At 34.7% G+C, this 23,418-nt stretch overlaps 1 protein-coding gene and 1 pseudogene across 4 annotated transcripts in view; one reads left to right on the top strand and one right to left on the bottom strand.

Annotated features, from left to right (window-relative positions):
* The window catches only part of LOC100472320 (ankyrin repeat and KH domain-containing protein 1), a 120,740-nt gene that overhangs the window by 63,544 nt on the left and 33,778 nt on the right, over positions 1-23,418 (bottom strand). For 3 of the 4 annotated variants that reach the window (XM_034656122.1, XM_034656123.1, XM_019795673.2), the window contains exons 6-10: positions 22,437-22,670; positions 20,196-20,290; positions 8,626-8,863; positions 8,202-8,393; positions 3,852-3,961 (exon numbers count right to left, since the gene is read on the bottom strand). In XM_034656122.1, coding sequence (XP_034512013.1) covers positions 3,852-3,961; positions 8,202-8,393; positions 8,626-8,863; positions 20,196-20,290; positions 22,437-22,670 — 869 coding nt within the window. The remainder of the gene's footprint in view (positions 1-3,851; positions 3,962-8,201; positions 8,394-8,625; positions 8,864-20,195; positions 20,291-22,436; positions 22,671-23,418) is intronic. The other variant, XM_034656124.1, reaches the window with a different exon arrangement.
* Positions 19,067-20,178, top strand: LOC105236051 (annotated as a pseudogene).

Here is a 23,418-nt window from a genome sequence, read left to right as displayed (position 1 = left end):
TTAGTCAACACAAAGTCAAAATTAAAAGCAAGCAAGAGAAAAAAAAGCAGAGTTTTACAATCAAATCAAACTGCTGAATAGTTAACAATTCAAATTCTCCACCTTGAACTTGAAAAGTAATAGTAATAAGAAGACTGTGGTAAAAGAAATCAGGCCATAAGTATTTTAGCTAAAGCTAGCTAGCTACAGAGACGAGAACAAGTATGAAATACTAAAACTTTGCCTTCTGGTCTAAAGCCCAGTTAATTGTGGGAAATAGCCTAGAGTAATAAAGAACACCAGAGTAGGGTCTAAAAGAGTATAGGAGTTAGTCAATTTCAGTTATGAAATAGTGTTATTAATAATTTCTGATCAAAGAGTTCAGTAACAAATGTATGAAGACACAAATAATATGAAATTTCCTTTTCAGAGAAATAAGATTAAGTAGTTTCCAAAGGGAGTTTTTTTTTTAATTTCTTTTAGATTTTAAGTAAGGCTAATGAATTTTAATACAAATTTTCTTACAATGGGTTTACATCCTATACTTATAATCGTATCAAATACTAAAAACAAACCTGGGCCCAAAACAAAGATGCTACGCTGAGAAAGAAAACACATAAAGGAATAATCTTTATTTCAATATACAATAATTCCCATTACTGTGGTAATAAGAGATGCAAACATCAGGAAGATATGAATCAGGGGATCTGCTCAAGGTTTTCTACTCATGGAGTAGTTAAAATGATTCTGCACGCTAAACAGAGAATTTTCAAAAAATTCTGGAATTAATGGACAATTTTTAATTTTTTTATTTTCAAAAAGAACATTTTAAGTGGCCTATTTAAGGATACTAATCAAGTCCAGAAGTTTTAAATAGATTATTCAAATTTATTCAATTATTAAAAAGTTAGACAAACTACATATCAATCCACAACCTCTAAATATGATATTGTGTCCTTTTTATTAGAAGTATCTATATATAATTTTATTTTAAAATATTTTTAAAACTAGAAAAAGTGACATTTTAAATAACTAAGTTTCAAATTAGAACAAGCACGTATTTTGAGGATCTACCTGAAAATGCTCAAGTATGCCATCGGTTCTAGCTGAGAATTTTTTAAAAGCAATCAATAAGAAAATTTCTAGATTTCCCTTAAAACTAAGTCCTCATTTATACCTACTATACATTTAGAATGAAAAGCTGTAAAAGTTTTCAGTTTCATGTCAGGCAACAATACAAGAAAACCAAATTGTTGCATTAAAAGTTTTTTAAACCAAATTAATATCCTAATTGATTCTGGTACAAGATATTTTAAAGAATGAGAAACAATAGCTTTTAAGCTCCTTTTTATAAACTATAATACCAAAACCTTGAACTGGGGCCAAAGTTAGGCTCTAAAATCTAACAAAGCATAGGGGTTGGTTCAGACTGTGTTCCAAAGGTTGACTTGTACATCCTTATTTAAACTGAAGGTAAAAATAATTCCCCCCAAAATGAAGGTTCTCAGCCACCCGCACATAAAAAAATTCATTTAACTTAACTAACAAATACAAGTATCAGAACACACCAATGGGATACCAGGGATAGAATGGGAGTGGAGGGTCTTCTATCCGCAAAGCAATGGAGGAAATTAGTACAGCCCAAAACAGATACTAGGGAAGTGGCAGCAAAGAATGGAGGATAAGAAAGATGCTACTGCCTTGTAAGGTCCAGCTAGTAAAAATTATCAGTCATTTTTTTCTCAGGATTCGGATTGATCTGCCTGCTTTACTCACTTCTTATCTTTGATTATATTTTGTTTCCCCCAGTGGCTTACATAGTAAACCCTGAAATCACAAAGTTTACTTATAGGTTTTAAATACCAAACTTACTATACTTTCCCATACTTGCCACATTTTATATAAAGAATGAGTACTGCTTTTTATTGCAGGAAAAGAACTAATATTAAAATTGAAATGTCTCTCCACAGATAGCAAAAGCATGGAACAAGCAATAAATTTTAAAGTTAAAATCAATATATGAAGTTACTCAAAAGAAAAAAAAGCTATGCACATGAAGTTATTAAATCTAACAGTATTTATAACAGTGAAAAACATAAAGCAAGTGAAAAGTTCAAGAGTAAATGAATGATTATGGTTCATTAACTTAATGGAAGAGGTATAAATATAGAGACTGTGTAGCAATATGGAAAAGATTATGATAGAACGCACAGCGGAAAAATAGAAAACAACTATGTTACACGATGGTTGTAATTACGCATAAATATGAATGCGAAGATAGATTGCAAAATGGAGTAAACAATTACATTAGAATAACAAATATTACCCTTAATTAAGATATATATTTATCTGAGCCACTTTTTAAATCATACATTTGGAATGTAAAATAGTATGATAAATTCAAATCTCTCTATCTGTTCACTTAACGTAATTCTCCTGAGGAACTCTAATCACACTCTATTTATGTAATTCCAGAAAACTACAAAACTAAAACACTTAAAAATATTTCATAATAGATTTTTAACTCGAAATCAGCAAAGTTTTGTTATATATTAGATTCTCAAAATCTTTGCTATAAATTAGATTCTTTTAGATTAGTCAAAATCAGTAAGGCTTTGCTATATATTAGATTCTATTTAACAGGAAGTTCCTCTTTTTACTATTTAATATTTTCAGAATAATTCTCAACAAACAGATTAAGAAAATGACTTTGCCATAGAAAAATGGAAAGAAGAATCAGATAAGAATTCAGAGGTTAAGAGTACTAAACTTTGCATACAGCTTTTATGCCATATCCTATTTCTTTATTTCAAATGATGAAATACTTCAATTCTTAATTTTTACGGATGACCCAAAGCAAGTCTAAAAAAGGAAAGAAGGCAGAAGGTTAAGATCTACTTAACATTTCATTCTGCATAATTTTTAAGCAAAAAAAGTACACCTCTCAGAAATTCTAACTGATGGGGCAGATCCTGATTGATGAGAATGAATCCTATTGTTATCATTATAATATTTAGTATCAGTAGAAATAATGATAAATAGCATAATCACACTATACATTTATGTTAACCAGTAATTATTTTCCAACAATGTTTTCAGGTATCTGTGGGAATGTCTGTTACTTGAAATGGTTTAAAAGGCAGCATTTGCACAGTTTTTCTAAATAACTTTACTATATCCGTTCTCTATGATATTTATAGCTGTGCACGTCTCACATAGATTTCTAAGAAATATGTAAGGAAATTTGGAGACAAACTCCAGAGAGCAGTTTAAAGTACCCTCACAAAATAAAAATTAGTCAAAGCACACATTTCGTCAAGAAGCATGAACCTTTAAAGTGGAAAGCTATTTAATTCCCCACAGTTGTAAAGATTATTACACATATGAACCTGCCATCTAATTTGAAATTTTGAAAAGCCAAAATAGAAAACACTAAGAGAAAAAGAATAGAATGCTGTAATAATGTTATCGGGAAGAGGACAGTAGCTGTTTTCAAAAGTCAAACTAATTAAAGAAACAAAAGAAATCAAAGTGATTTGATAGGTTATTCTATTCTATAAATATATCATTGAAATTATGATATGTCTAATAAAGAGCAGTTTAAAAAGTTCAGGATTGTCAAATGGACTAGGATGAGTGGGAGAAACCAATTAATAGTTTTACCTAGGAAAGAAACTGTATGCCCTATTAAAAACTAAGTACTTTCATATATATTTAATGAACGCAACAACTACAATAACTTTTTTAAAAGTTATTTTACACAAAGTATGCAAACTATTGATCTCCTTTACAAGTGTTCTCTAAATGTTAAAAATAAATGAAGGAATATCAACATTCACAAAAAATAAAAATAAAAAATAAAAATATCTTACTAAATCGGCCCCTGCTTGAAGTAAAACATCTGCAACATCCGTATGTCCATTTTCGCAAGCATAGGTTAAGGCTGTGTCTCCTGTTGCTGTTGTAGCATGAACATTAGCACCTAGGAAGCAAAAAACCCAAACATTTACTTTGTAAACTGTAAAATTATATTAAATAGTCCAATTCTGAAATTTGATGAAACTGATGAATTCAAATATTAGAATACTATAAAGTATTTTATTTTATTATTTTTTTAAAAAGATTTTATCATTTATTCGACAGAGATAGAGACAGCCAGCGAGAGAGGGAACACAAGCAGGGGGAGAGGGAGAAGAAGAAGCAGGCTCACAGCAGAGGAGCCTGACGTGGGGCTCGATCCCATAACGCCAGGATCACACCCTGAGCCGAAGGCAGACGCTTAACCGCTGTGCCACCCAGGCGCCCCTATAAAGTATTTTAACTATCCTATTTTTCTTTTATACATTTAGGCACACAGAAAGGAACTCTACTAGGGGTGCCTGGGTGGCTCAGTTAGTTAAGCGTCTGCCTTCAGCTCAGGTCATGATGCCAGGAGTCCCAGGATTGAGCCCCACATCAGGCTCCTTGCTCAGTAGGGAGTCTGCTTCTCCCTCTGACCTTCCCCCATCTCGTGCTCTCTCTCTCACTCGCTCAAATAAATAAAACCTTAAAAAAAAAGAAGAAAGGAAATATACCAAATTATTTCATATAGCCCAAAGGGGGGGAGATGCAAAAACAAAAAACATCAAAGAGTTCTCAAGAATCATATTAGTGGTACTGCAGGTTTGTAGTCTGAGATAGTTATATGGATACCTTAAAATCAAATGAGTAAATGAGTAATCCTTTGGTGAAAAGTGAAATTTTGGGCACAATTGAGAGAAAACACAAAAGACTGTTAAAGTAAAAACCCTATGGTTCTGAATTGGAAGTACTGACCTGAACTCATGATGTATTTTATCCATAAGAAAAATAAATATTTTCTAACTCTGACAAACCAAAAACTCCTAGAGACAATGACAGACCAAGCAGAAATGGTCTCTAGCTTACACTGTGGTCTCTACATAGTATTTTCTGCTAAATGGAACTAGAGCTTCTTAGAAAACTAATTGGTTCCAAGACTGGGGAAGAATCTGTATAAGATGTGCCTGAAATAACTTGCCCAATCAGAAAGCAAGGGAACTATGAGAGACTATGGCGAGGTCACAAACAAAGGACTTAGGAGCTAAACTTATTGACCAAGGATAATCAAATTGTCCCACCTTTCAACAGTTTTTGCTCCTAAAAGAATGAGAACTGTGATGGATTAAAACCATCATAAAATTCAAAAGTTCAAATGATGTTCAAATAAAAAACAAAACAACACTTCATTGGTCACCACTGAAGGATGCTAGGGGATCACCTTATTATTTTGTTAACTGGTAAATAAAAGGGGGATAAAATCAAACTGCCATTCTCATATGATTTATATCTAAGGGCAACCAAATAGGTGATGAAGGGAAATCTCTCTTTATAGACATATTCCAGCTAATAAAGAAGGAAGGAATAACAGAATTGAGACTATCATCACTTTGTAATTCCTAATGAATTAATGGAACTACTGATCATTTATGGATTAATGATCACTTACGGCTAATAATATCACAAAAAGACAGATAATCAGACATTTATTGCCTCCTGAAGAAAGTATACAAATACTACCTATGAAGCAGTCTAGTAAAAAAAACAAACAAAAAACACATCATACACAAATTCTGATCAAGTCTTTAGATCTAACTACTACTTTATAGGAAATCCAAGAGACTGAAAAACAAGTAAAGTAAAATCATGGAGATGCAACTAGCAAAATTCAGTGTGGAAAACCTAAAGGATAAACATTCCATTTCTTCAATCAAAGCTTGCAAGGAAATAGATAGATGGAAGGGGAGCCCACAGACAAAAGAGACTTAAGAGACAATGATCAACAGTTGTTGTATAAATCTTATTTGAACCTTGATTCAAAAAGTCATTAAACACACCCATACATATTTGTAAGAAAAATATGAAAACTGCTTAGACATTTAATAATAGTAAGGAATTATTATTTTAAAAATTTTAGGTAGGAAAATGATATTCTGGTTATTTTTTAAAGATTATCTCAAATATAAATTTAAAAATGTGTCTATAAATATATATGGTGGCAGATATTAACTAACTAGACTTAAGTGTGGTGATCATTTCACAATATATACAAATACCAAATCATTAGGTTGTACACCTGAAACTCATATGTTACATGTATCAATTATATCTCAATAAAAAATAATTGTATAAAAATAAATGGGGGATATGGGAGAAGTATAGATGATATGAGACAGGCCATAAATTAAAAAATGGATAAAGGTGGGTGATGGTTTCTTAGGGTTCATTAAACTATTTTCTACATTTGAAAAAATGCCATAACAAAAAGGTTCTTGAATTTTTTAAAAATGGTACAGACAATATATTAAAAAAACCTATTGAGTTTTTTGGTTTTTTTTTTTTTAGTGCTACACTCTAAGAAGAACTTCGGGTAAATTAAGCACACTCTAAACTGGAAAAAAAATTTTTACAGATAGAGATCATATAAAAAAGTGATTCTTAAATCCCTGAGATAGTTCTGGAAACCATGTACTTCAAATTAGCATTAAGTAGCTAAACGAGACTCCATGGTGGTACAACAGAAAAAAAGATGTCTGGAGTTCTAAGTATGAACATTAGCTCTGTCACTTATTAGCATGGTTGCCTTAGGGTAACATGATTGTGTATTGTTTCCATATCTATAAGAATGTGTTTAATATTTCTTACTATACAGGGACCAGTGGTAATTAATAGAGATAACATAAGAGCTGAGCAGAATGTCTTAGTATTCAATAATTTCTTATTAAACATTTATTCCTTCTCTTAAAAGCCTCTTACAACAGCAAGACTTTATGTAGAGGGATATGGGAAGACTATGGAAAGATAACCAATGGGAGAGGACTCCTGAAGGGGACAAAGATTGTTGCTGAAAATGATGGAGGCACAATGACTGAATAATGCATATATTAACTGCAGTGATTAATAATAGCTGAGTCAGGGGAGAGGTCAGCTTGTATGACTGGTCTATGCTTTTGTTCAAAAACTACACAATCATCTGAACCATTAACAGTCCTAAGAAATTATTTCTTTTTTTTTTTTTTAAAGATTTTATTTATTTATGCAACAGAGACAGATAGAGACAGCCAGCGAGAGAGGGAACACAAGCAGGGGGAGTGGGAGAGGAAGAAGCAGGCTCCCAGTGGAGGAGCCTGATGTGGGGCTCAATCCCATAACGCCGGGATCACGCCCTGAGCCGAAGGCAGACGCTTAACCGCCGTGCCACCCAGGCGCCCCCTAAGAAATTATTTCAATAATAATTCAAAGTAAAAATTGAGGCTGGGCTCTAATGAAATTAATGTTAATATTAAAAGCTTCAAAATGATGAATAAATTTTTGCTAAATATTTTATTTTCCTTTACATATTAATTTCTTCAAATATTAAGTTTTAAACAATATGTCAGACATGGATAAGAAGAAAAATTTTATATTATTTCTAAAATATATATAAAGGTATATGTCTATCTGGGACAGTTTTTTTCTGATATATTCTATATTCTTTTTTTTTTTTTTTTTAAGATTTTCATTTATTTGTCAGAGAGAGCTAGAGAGTATGAGCACAAGCAGGGAGAGCAGCAGGCAGAGGGAGCAGTAGGCTCCCTGCTGAGCAAGGAGCCTGATGCAAGACTTAATCTCAGGACCCTGGGATCATGACCTGAGCCAAAGGCAGACGCTTAACTGACTGAGCCACCCAGGTGTCCCTCTGATATGTTCTTATTTTATGCTATAAAACTAAAAATATTTTATGCAAAACTACTTCTTTCTATTACTTACCAACGCATAAAGAACAAATTATTTTAAAGGTAAGTACTTCTGCCAAAAACTAAATTCCCACTTGCTCTTTTTTTCTCTTAAGACTTAAAAATGTCAAGAAATGAAAAGGCTTAAAAGTATCAAATGTCATCTCCACTTCCACTTATTAACAGAGACTAAGAGGAACTAAATTCTCCCTTCCAGAATCCAAAAACTATTCAAAGGAGAGAGAAGGTCAATGAGAGGGCTATGGTCATGAAGCAAACATTAATAACAATAAGAAAATGTTTTAAAAATGACATTTTTAGAGATTTAGGAGCCTAAGAAGAGCAGTCAAATTGTGGAGCTGGCTTTCAACTTTTGTAGATATGAAAAAGTTAAGGTTAATTGATGAAGTTATGAAAGCAATATAAAAGTCTTTTTCTAAATCCACATACCAGCAGCCAATAAATATTTAACCAACTCGAGGTGTCCCTCCTGTGAAGCCTCCATCAGAGGTGTGGAGCAGCCAAGTTCTATATCAGCCCCTGCCTTAATCAAGAAGTCTGCAACTTCAGAAAATCCTCCACAGCAAGCCAAGGTCAGAGCAGTTTCTTGGGTTTCTTCCGTCTGGGCATTTATATTTGCTCCTGAGAGGAAAGCATAAAAATTGATAAACCAGATGCAACACTTCTGATGAAAATATTGTTCTAAATTGTGTTCAACATCTCTCCCTCCTTCTGGGATTCCTTCTAGGGTATTCATCATTTATTTTCTCATCAATGCAAAAAAATATTTTAGTTGTAGTAAACTTCACAGACACTCGACACAAAATATCCAAAGGAAATTTGTTTTTTAATTAGAGAAGTAAAACTACTTTACCTTGTGCTAACAGTAGAGCCACCATCTCTTCATGTCCTTCCCGAGCAGCTTCCATCAAGGGAGTATATCCTTCATCATTAACTTCTTCTAGATTTGCCCCCCTTTCAATAAGTAGAGCTGCCAATTCAACATGTCCGCCACAGGCAGCTAGCGTTAACGGAGACTCGAATGAATCTGCGGGCATGTTCACTTGAGCACCACTATCCAAAAGCAAACGTGCCACCTCTACGTGTCCATCCTGCAGATTTTTAGAAGTAAAGCCAGGAAGGAATTTTTGTTGTTTTGAGATTTTTAAATTGCGAGAGATTGAGGAAAGATGGAAAGAAAGAAAAGGAGATGCACCTTAGATACATACATATTATCATGCCCATCTGAGAAACCTGAGCTGTCTTATCAAAAACTCCATTAAAATTACTTTACCTTACTTTTGAGCAAACCCAAAATTTTCCACAAGAATCAGACTTACGACATATATTAATTCCAAATAATTTCAAGTTTTCACATTCTATGAAGTTCAAAAAACTATTAAATCCATGCACAACAGTACCTCAAAATAATTACTATTTATACTACTGGCAAGCCAAATATAACTACACCCTCAAACCTAGATGTCATATTTAAGTGTAAAAGCTGTATTAGATCTGTTTAAGAAACAAAGACTTGACAAAAAAATAACAACAAATTCTATGAAGTCATTACCACTTGGGATTATGTCACCAAGGAAAACCCCTGTGGGCTGACAGTATCCTATATTTTTCTTCATCACTAGCTTGTTGCAGTGAAAGAAAGAATCTTACAAAGATGTAAAAATTCATTTGTAAATAATATTATCAGGGGTCCATCTGCATAGACAGTAAGGCAATTAATAAAACATTCTCATGGAGGGTAATTCATTCTATCCCTCTATCACGATATTCTTTTTTAGTTTCAAATTCTTTTTTCTTTTAAATTTTATTTATTTATTTGAGAGAGAGTGTGAGCAAGAGAGCACAAGCAGGGGGAGCAGCAGAGGGAGAGGGAGAAGCAGACTTTCCACTGAGCAGGGAGCCCGTTGTGAGGCTCAATCTCAGGACCTTGAGATCATGACCCAAGCTGAAGGAAGCCACTTAACTGATTAGCCACCCAGGCACACCTTTAGTTTCAAATTCTTTACTTCAAAATTTTATATAGGCCTTAACTCTTGTTGTAGCATATAAAGTCAAATGCTGTGTTGTTCTGTATTTCAAAAAGGACCAAAACAGTGCTAATGAAAGGTAAAGACTGAGTAAAAAATAAGGTTTTATAAGGTTGGGCAATTCTTTTATTAAAGAATTAATTAAAGAAACCTTAATTAAATGTTAGATTTCAGTATCCATCACAAGTTTCATTATATTTAATAAATGACTAGCCCAGCTTTAATCACTTTGACATGATGTCAAAAACAAATGACTTGGCATTAAAATTTCAGTTTTACTGAAACTGAAATAAAATTCTAGCTTTACTATTAAACACTAATACTTCAAATATATGTAAAATAAAGTATATTTTAACCAAATTACTGTATTAAGTTATTTGGTGTTTGAAATACATTTCTAATTGAAAAGAAAACAGAAGTTTTAAGTATTCACAGATCAAGGAACTACTGTCATGCATAACTCCTCTAGGCTCCCAGTAGTTTTGTGTGAATTTACTTCAATTTCTTTATTGATTCTGCTACCATATCTTGAGTACCTATATTAAGACAGAAAATATACTAAGTACTTTGTGCTTTAATAAAAAATATTAATTTTGTCAAAGGAAAAAAATAAAGGAGTAAAAACAGAATTATCCAATCTTAAAGGTCCAATACAATAATTAGAATTTTTTAAAGTTCTAAGACTAGTCACTTGCCGGTACTGGACTCACTCTTCTATAATGAACAACCATAAAATTTGGGAAAAAGAGATAAAGCAACTGGAGGCATTGAACAGCAACCAACCTAAGGCTAAGCACCAAAAAAAGGCAACACATAAGATGAACCCTACATTCACTCCAGCTTTCTCTAGGCATCCTCCAAACCATGGTCTAAGGAAACTGAGGCTAAACAAAGAGTGAAAAGAAAACAAAGATCTGAACACAAAGCAGCCAATATAGTTAGGACTTGAGGAATATGGGCAGTATACCTGAGAAAAAGAAAATACAGAGTAAGCTCAAAATCTATATAAAATTATCTTCAGATACTTGGGCAACTCCTGAGTTGAACACACCAAGGGTGACACTCCAGGAGGCTAGCAAAGGATGGCTGCTGAAGTTTGGAGACCTTGGGAGTTCAGACTCAGACAGAATAGAAACACGTAGGCGAACACGTAGGCTTTCAAATGAGATGGTAGAGAGCCATACCTAAGAAGTACTCAAAGATCAAGGAGCAAGGAAGTAGGAATATAAGAATAAAGCCGAAATGAAGCTTCAGTATGATCAGAATGATTCACTGGTAATTTAACTGCCTGCTAGAACAAAACATAACAATTTTACAAGAAGGACAGGATAATCAAGATACTTGAAAAGGGATCATCCACAGCATATGGCTTACAACTAAAAATACCAAACATATTAAAAGGCAGGAAAATGTGCTGATTGTCAAGATACACAATAACCGGGGCGCCTGGGTGGCACAGCGGTTAAGCGTCTGCCTTCGGCTCAGGGCGTGATCCCGGCGTTATGGGATCGAGCCCCACATCAGGCTCCTCTGCTATGAGCCTGCTTCTTCCTCTCCCACTCCCCCTGCTTGTGCTCCCTCTCTCGCTGGCTGTCTCTATCTCTGTCGAATAAATAAATAAAATCTTAAAAAAAAAAAAAAAAAGATACACAATAACCAATAAAAGCAGACCTAGAACTAAATCAAATATAAGAGATGGAAGAAAAGGATTATTAATGATATATTAAAGAAAATAAAGGGGGGAAAATGGAAAAAATGAATAAAAAATACATTTCAATACAGAATCAGAATATAAGATCATATCAATAATTATATTTAAATGTAAATGGTATAACCAAACCAATTAAAAAACAAAGGCTGAAAGAGTGGATTATAAAACATGACCTAAAAATATGCTGTCTGCAAAAAACTCACTTCAGTATAACCATATAGGCATATCAAACATATCAAAGATTGAAAGGAAAGGATAAAAACATTTATCAGGAAAACAATCACTGGAAAACAAGAGTAGCTATATTAATATCAGGAGCTATGTTAACAAAAGATACCTCAGAACAAAGATTACCAAAGGGAAATGTCACATAATGATAAAAGGGTCAATCACAAAGAAGACACAGTAATTCTAAAAATGTATAGGTACCAAACAAGAGAGCTCCAGCGTGTGAAAAAAATGAAAAGCAACTAAGAGAAGAAGTACACAAATCCACAAGTACAGCTGAAGATTTTAACACAACTCTCTCAATAATTGTTAGGAAAACTAGACAGAAAATCAGAAAGAATGTAGAAGAATTCTACAGTCAATCAACAGGATTTAATTGACATTTACAGAACACTCTACCACAACCAGCAGATTATACATTCTCCACAAATGCAAAGGGACTATATGTCCACATCTTGATTATAAAACAAACTTCAAAAATTTTAAAGAACTGAAATCATATAGAATGTATTCTCTGACCACAATGGAACCAAACTAGATATCATTAACAGAAAAAGCACAGGAAAATCTTCAAATGTTTGGAAACTAAACACACATCAAAATAACCTATGGTCAAAGAGGAAGTCTAAAGTGAAATTAAAAAAAAAATACATGGAACTGAATGAAAATGAAATATAACATATACCAAAAAAATTTTTTTTTAAGATTTTATTTATTTATTTGACAGAGATAGAGACAGCTAGCGAGAGAGGGAACACAAGCAGGGGGAGTGGGAGAGGAAGAAGCAGGCTCACAGCAGAGGAGCCTGATGTGGGGCTCGATCCCACAACGCCGGGATCACGCCCTGAGCCGAAGGCAGACGCTTAGCCGCTGTGCCACCCAGGCGCCCCCATATACAAAATTTTTAAGGCAGATGCTTACCCAACTGAGCCGCCCAGGTGCCCCCAACATAACAAAATTTGTATGACATAGCTAAAGTAGTACTGAGAGGGAAACTGATAGCAGTAAGTGCATACAATTAGAAGAGAGAAAAATCAATTCTCTAAGCTCAGATTTCAAAAGCTTAGAAAAAGAAGAAAAAACACACATAAAAGAGAAGGAAGGAAATTCTAAAGAAGAGAGTAGAATTATCATATCCAATGGTGAAAAACTGAAAGCTTTCCCCTAACATCAGAAATAAGACAAGGACGTCCACTCTCACCGCTTTTATTCAACACAGTACTGGAAGTCCTAGCCACAGTAATCAGACAAGAGAAAGGATTAAAAGCATCCAAATTGGTAAGGAAGAAGTAAAATTTTCACTATTTGCAGATGACATGATACTACATATACAAAACCCTAACGACTCAACCAAAAAACTACTAGAACTGATAAATGAATTCAGTAAGGTCCTAGGATACAAAATCAACGTACAGAAGTCCACTGCATTTTTATACACAAACAATGAAGCAAAAGAAAGAGAAATTAAGAAAGCAGTCCTAGGGTGCCTAGGTGGCTCAGTCGGTTAAGTGTCTGCCTTTGGCTCAGGTCATGATCCCAGGTTCTGGGATGGAGTCCCGCATCAGGCTCCCCGTGCAGTGGGGAGTCTGCTTCTCCCACTACCCCTCACCCCTGCTCATGATATCTCTCTTTCACGCTCTCTCTCTCAAATAAATCTTTTTCTTTTTTTTTAAAGATTTTATTTATTTATTTGACAGAGAGAGACAGCCAGCGAGAGAGGGAACACAAGCAGGGGGAGTGGGAGAGGAAGAAGCAGGCTCCCAGTGGAGGAGCCTGATGTGGGTCTCGATCCCAGAACGCTGGGTTCACGCCCTGAGCCAAAGGCAGACGCTCAATGACTGCGCTACCCAGGCGCCCCTCAAATACATCTTAAAAAAAAAAAAGCAATCCTATTTACAATTGCACCAAAAATAATAAAAAGCCTAGGAGCAAACTTAACCAAGTAGGTAAAAGGTCTGTACTCCAAAAAATAAAACGCTGATTAAAGAAACCGAAGATAACACAAAGAAATGGAAAGACATTCCATGCTCAAGGGTTTCAACTGTCCATGCTACCCAAAGCAATCTACAGATTTAATGCAATCCCTATCAAAATGCCAACAGCATTTTTTACAGCACTTAAATAAATAATCCTAAAATTTGCATGGAACAACAAAAGACCCTGAATAGCCAAAACAATCTTGAAAAAGGAAAACAAAGCTGGAGATATCACTATTCTAAAGCTCAAGTTATATTACAAAGCTACAGGAATCAAAACAGTATGGTACTGGCACAAAAAGAAATACAAAAATCAATGGAATAGGATAGAAAGGCCAGAAACAAACCCACAATTATACAGTCGATTAATCTTCAACAAAAGAGGCAAGAAGAATATGCAATGTGAAAAAGTTTCTTCAACAAATGGTGTTAGGAAAACTGGACAGCTATATGCAAAAGAATGAAACAGGCCCAGTTTCTTACACCATACATAAAAATAAACTCATTGGGGGTGCCTGGGTGGGCCACTCAGTTAAGCGTTTGCCTTTGCTCAGGTCATGATCCCAGAGTCCTAGGATCAAGCTCCATGATGGGTTCCCTGCTCAGTGGGGACTCTGCTTCTCCCTCTCCCTCTGCCCCTCCCTCTGCTCGCGTGAATGCTCGTGTACATGACGTGCACGTACTCTCTCAAATAAAAAAATAAACAAAATCTTTTAAAAAAATAAACAAGTAAACTCAACGGATAAAAGACCTAAATGTGAAACTGGAAACCATAAAAATTCTAGAAGGGACCACAGGCTGTAATTTCTCTGACATTGGCCATAGCAACATTTTTCTAGATGTCTCTTGAGGGAGGGAAATAAAGGCAAAAATAAACTATTGCAACTACCTAAACATTAAAGGCTTCTACACAGTGAAAAAAACAATCATCAAAACTAAAAGACAACCTATTGAACAGGAGAAGATACCTGCAAGTGACATACCTGATAAAGTGTTAGTATCAAAACACATTAAGAACTTACACAACTCAAGACCCAAAAACCAAATAATACAATTTAAAATGGGCAGAAGACATGAATAGACATTTCTCCAAAGAAAACATACCAATGGCCAACAGACACATGAAACATGCTCAACATTATTCACCATGAGGGAAATGCAAATCAAAACTACAATGAAATATCATCTCATACCAGTCAGAATGGCTAAAATCAACAACATAAGAAATGGCAAGTGTTGGCAAAGATGTAGAGAAAAAGGAACCCTTGTGCACTATTGGTGGGAATGCAAACTGGTGCAGCCACTGTGGAAAACAGTATGGAGGTTCCTCAAAAAATTAAAAATAGAACTACCATACAATCCAGTAATTGCTCTACTGGGTGTTTACCCAAAGAATACAAAAACACCAATTCGAAAGGATATATGCACCCCTATTTTTACTGCACCATTATTTACAATAGCCAAATTACGAAAGTGGACCAAGTGTCCACTGATAGATGAATGGATCAAGAAGATGTGGTGTGTGTATACGATGGAATATTATTCAGCCATTAAAAAAGAATGAAATCTTGGCATTTGCAACAGGGATGGAGCTAGAGTATAATGCTAAGTAAAATAAGTCAGAAAAAGACAAATACCATATGATTACACTCATATGCAGAATTTAAGAAACAAAACAAATGAACTAAGGGAAAAAAGAGAGAGAAACAAACCAAGAAACAGACTCTCTAACTACAGAAAACAAACTGATGGTTACCAGAGGGAAGGTGGGTAGGGGAATGGGCAAAATATACGATGGGTATTAAAAAGTACACTTATCATGATGAGCACTAGGAATGTACAGAATTGTTGAATCAGAATATTGTACAACCAAAACTAATATAAAACTGTATGTTAACTATACTGAAATAAAATAAAAAACTTAATAAAAATTTTTAAAAATTACACAAACTAGACACCAATTAAAAGAACTGAAAAAAGACTAAACTCAAAACTGGCAGAAGCAAATAAAGGTCAGAACTAAGACGAATGCAATAAAGAGAGAAAAATCAATGAAATCAAAAGCTGGTTCTTTGAAAAGATAAACAAAATTGAGAAACCTTTAGCTACATGGACAAAGAAAAAGAAATAAATTAGGAAAATCAGAAATGAAAGTGGGGACAGTACTACCAATTCTACAGAAATAAAAAGGATTATAAGACAGCACAATGGACAACTATATGCCAACAAATTGAATAACCTAGATGAAATGGACAAATTCCTATAAACACAAAATCAATCAAAATTAAATCACAAAGAAATAGAAAATCTGAATAGAACTTTAAGTAGTAAAGGGACTGAATCAGTACTTAAAACAAACAAACAAACAAATACCAATCTCCCAACAAAGAAAACTCAAGGACCTGATGGTTTCTCTGGTGAATTCTGCCAAACATTTAAAAGAGAATTAACACCAGTCCTTCCCAGCTTCTTAAAAAATTGAAGATGAGGGAACACTTCTTAACTTACTCTATGAGACTAGCATTACCCTGATACCAAAGTCAGCCACAGACACTACAGAAAAAGTACAGACCAATGTCCTTTATGAATACTGAATACTAAAATCTTCAACAAAATACTAGCAAAGTGAATTCAGCAGCATATTAAAAGGTTTATACACCATGATCAAGGACGATTTATTCCTGGAATTCAAGGATGGTTCAACATAAGAACATAAAACAATGTAATACATCACATTAACAGAATAAGGGGAAAAATCACAGTATCTTCTCCATTGACACAAAGAAGCATCTGACAAAATTCAAAATCTTTTCATGATAAAAACACTCAACAAATTAAGACTAGAAGGAAACTACCACAACATAATAAAAGTCAAAAATGAAAAACCCACAGCAAACATCTATTCAATGGTGAAAGACTGAACGCGTTTCTTCTAAGTTCAGGAACGAGGCAAGGATGTCCACTTTCACCGCTTCTATCAGATAGTACTGGAAGTTCTGGCCAGAGCAATTAGGCAAGAAAAGGCGGGGGGAAAGGCATCCAACAGGAAAGGAAGAAGTAAAATTATCTCTGTTCACAGATGATATGTAGGCAACCTAAAGACTACACACACAAAAAATTGTTAGAGCTTATAAATGAATTCAGCAAAGTAGCAGGGTACAAAGTTAACACAGAAATCAGCTGCATTTCAATACATAACAATGAACAATCTGAAAAGTATATTAGAAAAACAATTCCATTTACAACAGCATCAAAAAGAATAAAATATTTCGGAATTAATCAAGGAAGTAAAATACTTATACAATGAAAACTACAAAAGATTGCTAGAAGAAATTAAAGAAGATGTAAATAAGTGGAAACACATTTTGTTTTCATGGATTGGAAGTCTTAATAATGTTAAGATGTCAATATTACTTACAGCAATCTACAGATTCATGTAATTCCTATAAAAAAGCCCAATGATGTTTTTTGCAGAACTATAAAGGCCCATCCTAAAATTCATATGGAATCTAAAGGGACCCCAAAAACCATCTTGAAAAAGGAGAATAAAGCAGGAAGACTCATGCTTCCTGATTTCAAAACATATACAAAGCTACAGTAATCATAATATTTAGTACTGGTATAAAGACAGACATAGACAAAAGGAATAGAAGACAGATCCCAGAAACAAACCCTTGCATATATGGCCAATGACTTTTGACAAGGATGTCAAGACCATTCAATTAGGAAACAACAGTCTTTTTAACAAATGATGCTGGGAAAACTGTATATCCACATGCCAAAGAATGAAGTTGGACCCTTACCTAAGACCATATACAAAAATTAACTCAAAAGGGATCAAAAACCTAAAACAATAAAACTTATAAGAAAACACAGGACAAAAGTTTCATGCATTGGATTTAGCAATGATCTCTTGGATATGATACCAAAGGCACAGGCAACAAAAGAAAAAATAAACAAACTGGATTTCATGAAATCAAAAATTTTATATATAAAAGGATACTATCAACAGAGTAAAAAGGCAACCCATGGAATGGGAGAAAATATTTGGGTATATTTATGATGGCTGTAAGAGATTAATATTCAAAATATATAAAGAACTCCTAAAACTCAAAAACAAAAAACCACCAACCTGATTCAAGAAAAGGCAAAGAATCTAAATAGACATTTCAACAAAGAAGATTTACAAATGGCCAATAAGCACATGAATAGATGCTCAACATCACTAATCATTAGGGAAATGCACATCAAAACTACAACGAGGTCCCACCTCACAACCATTAGGATGGCTACTACCTAGTACTGGTGAGAACATAGAGAAACTGGAACTCTTGTACATTGTGGAAATGGAAAAACGGAAAAACTACTGTCGAAAAACAGTACAGTAGCAATTCCTTAAAAAATTAAAAATAGAAATACCATATGATCAAGCAGTACCACTTCTGGGTATACACCTGAAAAAACTGAAAGCGGGAACTTGAACAGGTATCTGTACACCTGTGTTCACAGCAGCACTAGTCACAATAGCTAATGCATGGAAGCAACCCAAGTGTCCACCAAAGGATGACTGAATAAACAAAATGTGTTATATACATACAATGAAATATTACACAGCCTTAAAAAAGTTAAGGAAATTCTGACATATGCTACAACATGGATGAACCCTAAGAACACTATGCTAAGTGAAATAAGGCAGTCATAAAAAGACAAATCCTAAATGAATCCTCTTCTTTTAATTAATTAATTTTGTATGATTACTCTTAAATGAGATAGAGTAGTCAAAATCATAGATAGTAATTAGAATGGTGATTGCCAGGGGCTGGAGAGAACACGGAATGGGAAGTTGTTATTCAATGGGTACAGGGCTTCAGTTTTACAAGATGAAAAGAGTTATGGAGCTGGATGGTGATGACGGCTATATAACATTATGAATGTATTTAATACACTGAACTATACATGAGAAATGTGTAAGATGGCAAATTTTGTTATGTGTCTTTTATCACGATTAAAAAAAATGGGAAGAAAATAAAAGTCTATCAGTGTGGTTGGAAATGACAGAGCCAAGCCTGCCTTTTGTACTGTTTCTTAAAATGACAGATTTACTATCAAAAATTAAACAAGCCGGGTGCCTGGTTGGCTCAGTCGGTTAACTGTCTGCCTGCCTTTGGTTCAGGTCATGATCTCAGGGTCCTGGGATCCAGCTCTGAGGCAGGCTCTCTGCCTAGCAGGGAATCTGCTTCTCCCTCTCCCTCTGCCCCTTCCCCTGCTCATGCTCTCTCCCTCTCTCTAATAAATAAGTAAAATCTTTCAAAAAAATAATTAAAAAAAAATTAAACAAGCCTCCTCCAGCCATCCAAGATGCTGAAAGGAAAGAAAGCCAAGGGGAAGAAAGTGGCCCCAGCCCCTGCTATCATGAAGAAGCAAAATGCCAAGAAGGTAGTCAATCCTGTTTAAGAAAAGGCCCAAGAATTTTGGCATTAGACAGGACAACCAGCCCAAAAGGGAACGCATCCGCTTTGTCAAATGGTGCCACTATATCTGCCTGTAGCAGCAAAAGGCTATTTTCTATAAACCCTAAAAGTGCCTCCCACAATTAACCAGTTCGCCCAGGCCTTAGACCACCAAATAGCTACTCAACTGCTTAAGCTGGCCCACAAATATACACCAGAGATAATGCAAGAGAAGAAGGAGAGATTGTTGACATGGGCTGAGAAGAAAGCTGTTGGCAAAGGGAATATCCCCACAAAGAGTCCACCTATCCTTCAAGCTGGGCTTAATAATATCACCACCTTAGGAGAAAATAAGAAGGCTTGCTGGTAGTGACTGCACATGACGTGGATCCCACTGAGTTGCTTATCTTCCTGCCTGCCCTGTGTGATAAGATGGGGGTTTCCTACTTCATTATCAAGAGGAAGGCCAAGCTAGGGCATCTGGTCCACAGGAAGACCTGCACCACTGTCGCCTTCACACAGGTTAACTCAGAAGACAGAGGAGCTCTGGCTAAGCTGGCAGAAGCTATCAGGACCAATTATAATGACAGATATGACATCCGCTGTCAGTGGGGAGGCAAGGTCCTGTGTCCAAACTCAGTGATTCACATTGCCAAGATGGAAAAAACAAAGGCTAAAGAACTGGCCACCAAACTGGGCTACATGCATGCCGTTGAATTTTCTGTACATAAAAGCAATAAAAAGTTTTCTTTCAAAAAAACAAAACAGGGACACCTGGGTGGCTCAGTCGGTTAAGCATCTGCCTTCGGCTCAGGTCATGATCCCAGGGTCCTGGGATTGAGTTCTGCATTGGGCTCCCTGCTCAGTGGGAAGTCTGCTTCTCCCTCTAACTGCCCCTCTTCCTGCTTGTCCTCTTTCTGCCTCCCCCAACCTTTGACAAATAAATAAATAAAATCTTTAAAAACAAAAACGAAGGTTAAACAAAACACTGCTTTTCAATGCCATCTCAACTAAGTGCAATTTAAAATTACCATGCAAGCCTCCATTAAGGCAGTGTGCATCTCATCTGTTTTGTGCTCTTGATCTGCACCAGCGTCAAGCAGAAAGCGAACCATATCCAAATGGCCTTAAAAAAAAAAAAAAGAACATAAATTTTTTCAAACTGTATTTCTAAAGAATTGAGTATTAATTTAATACATAAGTATTAAAATGGGGAATCATTTTCTTTCAGGTATCTATACAAAAATTTATGAGAACTTATTTTTCATTCGATAAAGGAGTGACAGTTTTACAAAGCCAATCCAAAATAATAGGCACGCTCTCATCAAGGTATCTAGGTTATAAAGACTGAGTTAGTAGAAAGCACATAACTCAAGTTAAGTAAAGCAATAATACTTATTCTTTGATTTAATCTATATCAACTATTTATCAAACTATCAAATCAAAACACTGAAATCAAATAGAATGTCAGGAAAAATACGTTTGGATCATATTTCTCATAAAAACAGCATTAAAATAATGACCATAAACTCACTGTGGCAATGAACAGGCACAGAAAACTCCATTCAAAATAATTTCAACCCTCTGGATACATTTAATATATAAAAAGCCTTAATAGTAAGAAAAAGACAAACACTCCAGTAGAAAAATGGATGAAGGACATGAAATGGTTATTTAAAAAGAAATGTAAATGAATATTAAACTGAAAAAAATATTAAACCTTCCTATTAAATAAATGCAAATTAAAATGAGACACCATTTTTTACTATCAAAATGGCAAATATTAAAAAGAATGATAATACCCAGTGTTGGTGAGGGTGTAGGGTGGGATAAAGGGCACTCTCAAACACTGCTGGTGGGAGTGTAAATTGGTTCAACCTTTCTAGAAGGCAATTTGGCAATTTGTATCAAAAGCCTTAAAAATGTCCATACCCTTTGACCCAGCAATTCCACTTCCAGGAATTTATCCTAAGGAAATAATCAGAGATTAGGCAAAGATGTCTGCACAAGGATGTTATTACAGTGTTTTTAATAATAGTGAAAACTGGGAACAATTCAAGTGTCCAACAATAGACAATTATGGTGCATCCATTTGATGTATTTGCAGAGACTACTAGTTCTCTACTCAATACCCACTCTTTCAGTCTTCCTTAATAACAGAAATCTGATTTTTATCTGAGTGGCAACATGCCTGACCTTTAAAAGACTACACTTCCCAGCTTCCCTAGCTATGTGTAGCCAATGATATGTAAGTGGGAGCTATAAGGCATAACTTCTAAGAAGATTCCTTAAAGGTAGCTTACTGATTTGAAAGGCACTCCCCATTTCGCCCTTTTCCTATTCATCCTTCCTACAATATAGATTGCTGGGGCTCTAGCTACCATCTTGGATTACAGGTTAACTTTGAGGATAGAAAGTAGAGTAGGAAGTAGAACAGAAAAACAGAATTCTGAGATCTTGATAGCAGCGGAACAGCTATACTAGCTCTAGACAGCCTATACCCTTGGACTTGATTTATGTAAAAAAAGAAAAAAAAAAAAAGGCTTCTCTTTTGTTTAAATCATTATTAATTTAGGTTTCATGACACATGCAGCCATACCCACTCCTAGCTGAAATAGTGAAATACTACGTGGCCATCAAAAGTTGTGTTACAAAAATACTTATTGAGATGGGAAATATTCATGAAATATTGCTAAATAAAATAAGCAGACTATAAAACAGTTAAGTATGCTTGTTTAGTTTAAATATATATATATACACACACACATGTTTATATATATGCTTAAAAAACCCTGGAAATAAATATATTAAAATATTGCTTACATGCTTAAATCTTTAGGTGGTAACAATACATGTCATTGTAAAATTTCTTTTCCTTATACTTTTCTGTGTTTTTGAGGTTTTCTGTATCAACTGTGATTATTACTATTATTTGTGCATTATTTTTGAAATAAAGATTGGAAAAATCATATAAAACAAAAGTTATTAAATAACGGAAACCCTCTAAATCTGTGCTACGAGTTTTCGTTGACTTCATAGCTACCTGAATAAATCTAAATTAAAATAATAAAGAAACATACACTGTGAAATCATACTTCACGAAGTACAGGCTAAAATGGACTTTATATATAATCTCTTACAAGTTACATAATTTGACAGCACAGGGAAAACATAAGTAATATAAAATTAATTCAGATACTCAACACTCAAATATTTAAATATTCAAAGCTGCTATGAAAAAAATTATAAATATTCATATATAGAGAGAGTACCTTTGTAGCATGCAAGGGTAAGAGCACTTTCTTTGAATTCATTAGAATGAGTGTTGATGCCTGCCCCATGATCCAGAAGAACTCTTGCAACTTCCACATGACCTGCACTGGCAGCTTCCATTAAGGGGGTATGTCCATTTTCATTATGATCTTCTATATTTGCACCTTCATTAAGTAGCACTTTTACAATGTCAACAAATCCTCCAGCACACGCATAAGTTAGTGCAGTATTTCCTAACAAAGAACAAAAAGATATACTGAATTATGATAAAATGGATACAATTATAACTATGCTATGCTCTAGTTCTACCTCTTCAATTCCCTTACATAAACCACTAGAACCATCATCTCATGTTCTTTTGTTCTACTGGTTAGAAGCATCATCTTAATTTTCTTACTAATTAAAAGATTTATTATAGGGGTGCCTGGGTGGCTCAGCTGTCTGCCTTTGGCTTAGGTGATGATCTCCAGGTCCTGGGATGGAGCCCCACGCTGGGCTTCCTGCTCAGGGGGAATCTGCTTCTCTCTCTCTCCCTCTGCCCAACCCCCCCCATTCTCTCCCTCTCTTTGTCTCAAATAAATAAATAAATAAAATCTTCTAAAAAAATAAACAAAAGATATGTTATAAACAAGCCAATTTACTTATTTTCCTACTAGATTAAAGGTATGAGTCAGAAGGAAAATGTACCTAAAACAATGAATAGTCTTATGAATAAATCTGCACAGATAAAGGAAAGGTAAAAGAAAATTAAGAAATGAATACACATAGAAAGAAAATGTTGAGGATTTCTAGGCTGTACAGTAATGACAAAAAAGGAATAGTTTTGAATGATACATTAGAATTTTTTTTTAAAGATTTTATTTATTTATTTGACAGAGATAGAGACAGCCAGCAAGAGAGGGAACACAAGCAGGGGGAGTGGGAGAGGAAGAAGCAGGCTCCCAGTGGAAGAGCCTGATGTGGGGCTCGATCCCATAATGC

Source organism: Ailuropoda melanoleuca, chromosome 3 (assembly GCF_002007445.2).
Source record: "Ailuropoda melanoleuca isolate Jingjing chromosome 3, ASM200744v2, whole genome shotgun sequence".
NCBI lineage: Eukaryota > Metazoa > Chordata > Mammalia > Carnivora > Ursidae > Ailuropoda > Ailuropoda melanoleuca.
The sequence above is the reverse complement of the archived record's forward strand: the minus strand, read 5'-3'. Positions and strand labels throughout refer to the sequence as shown.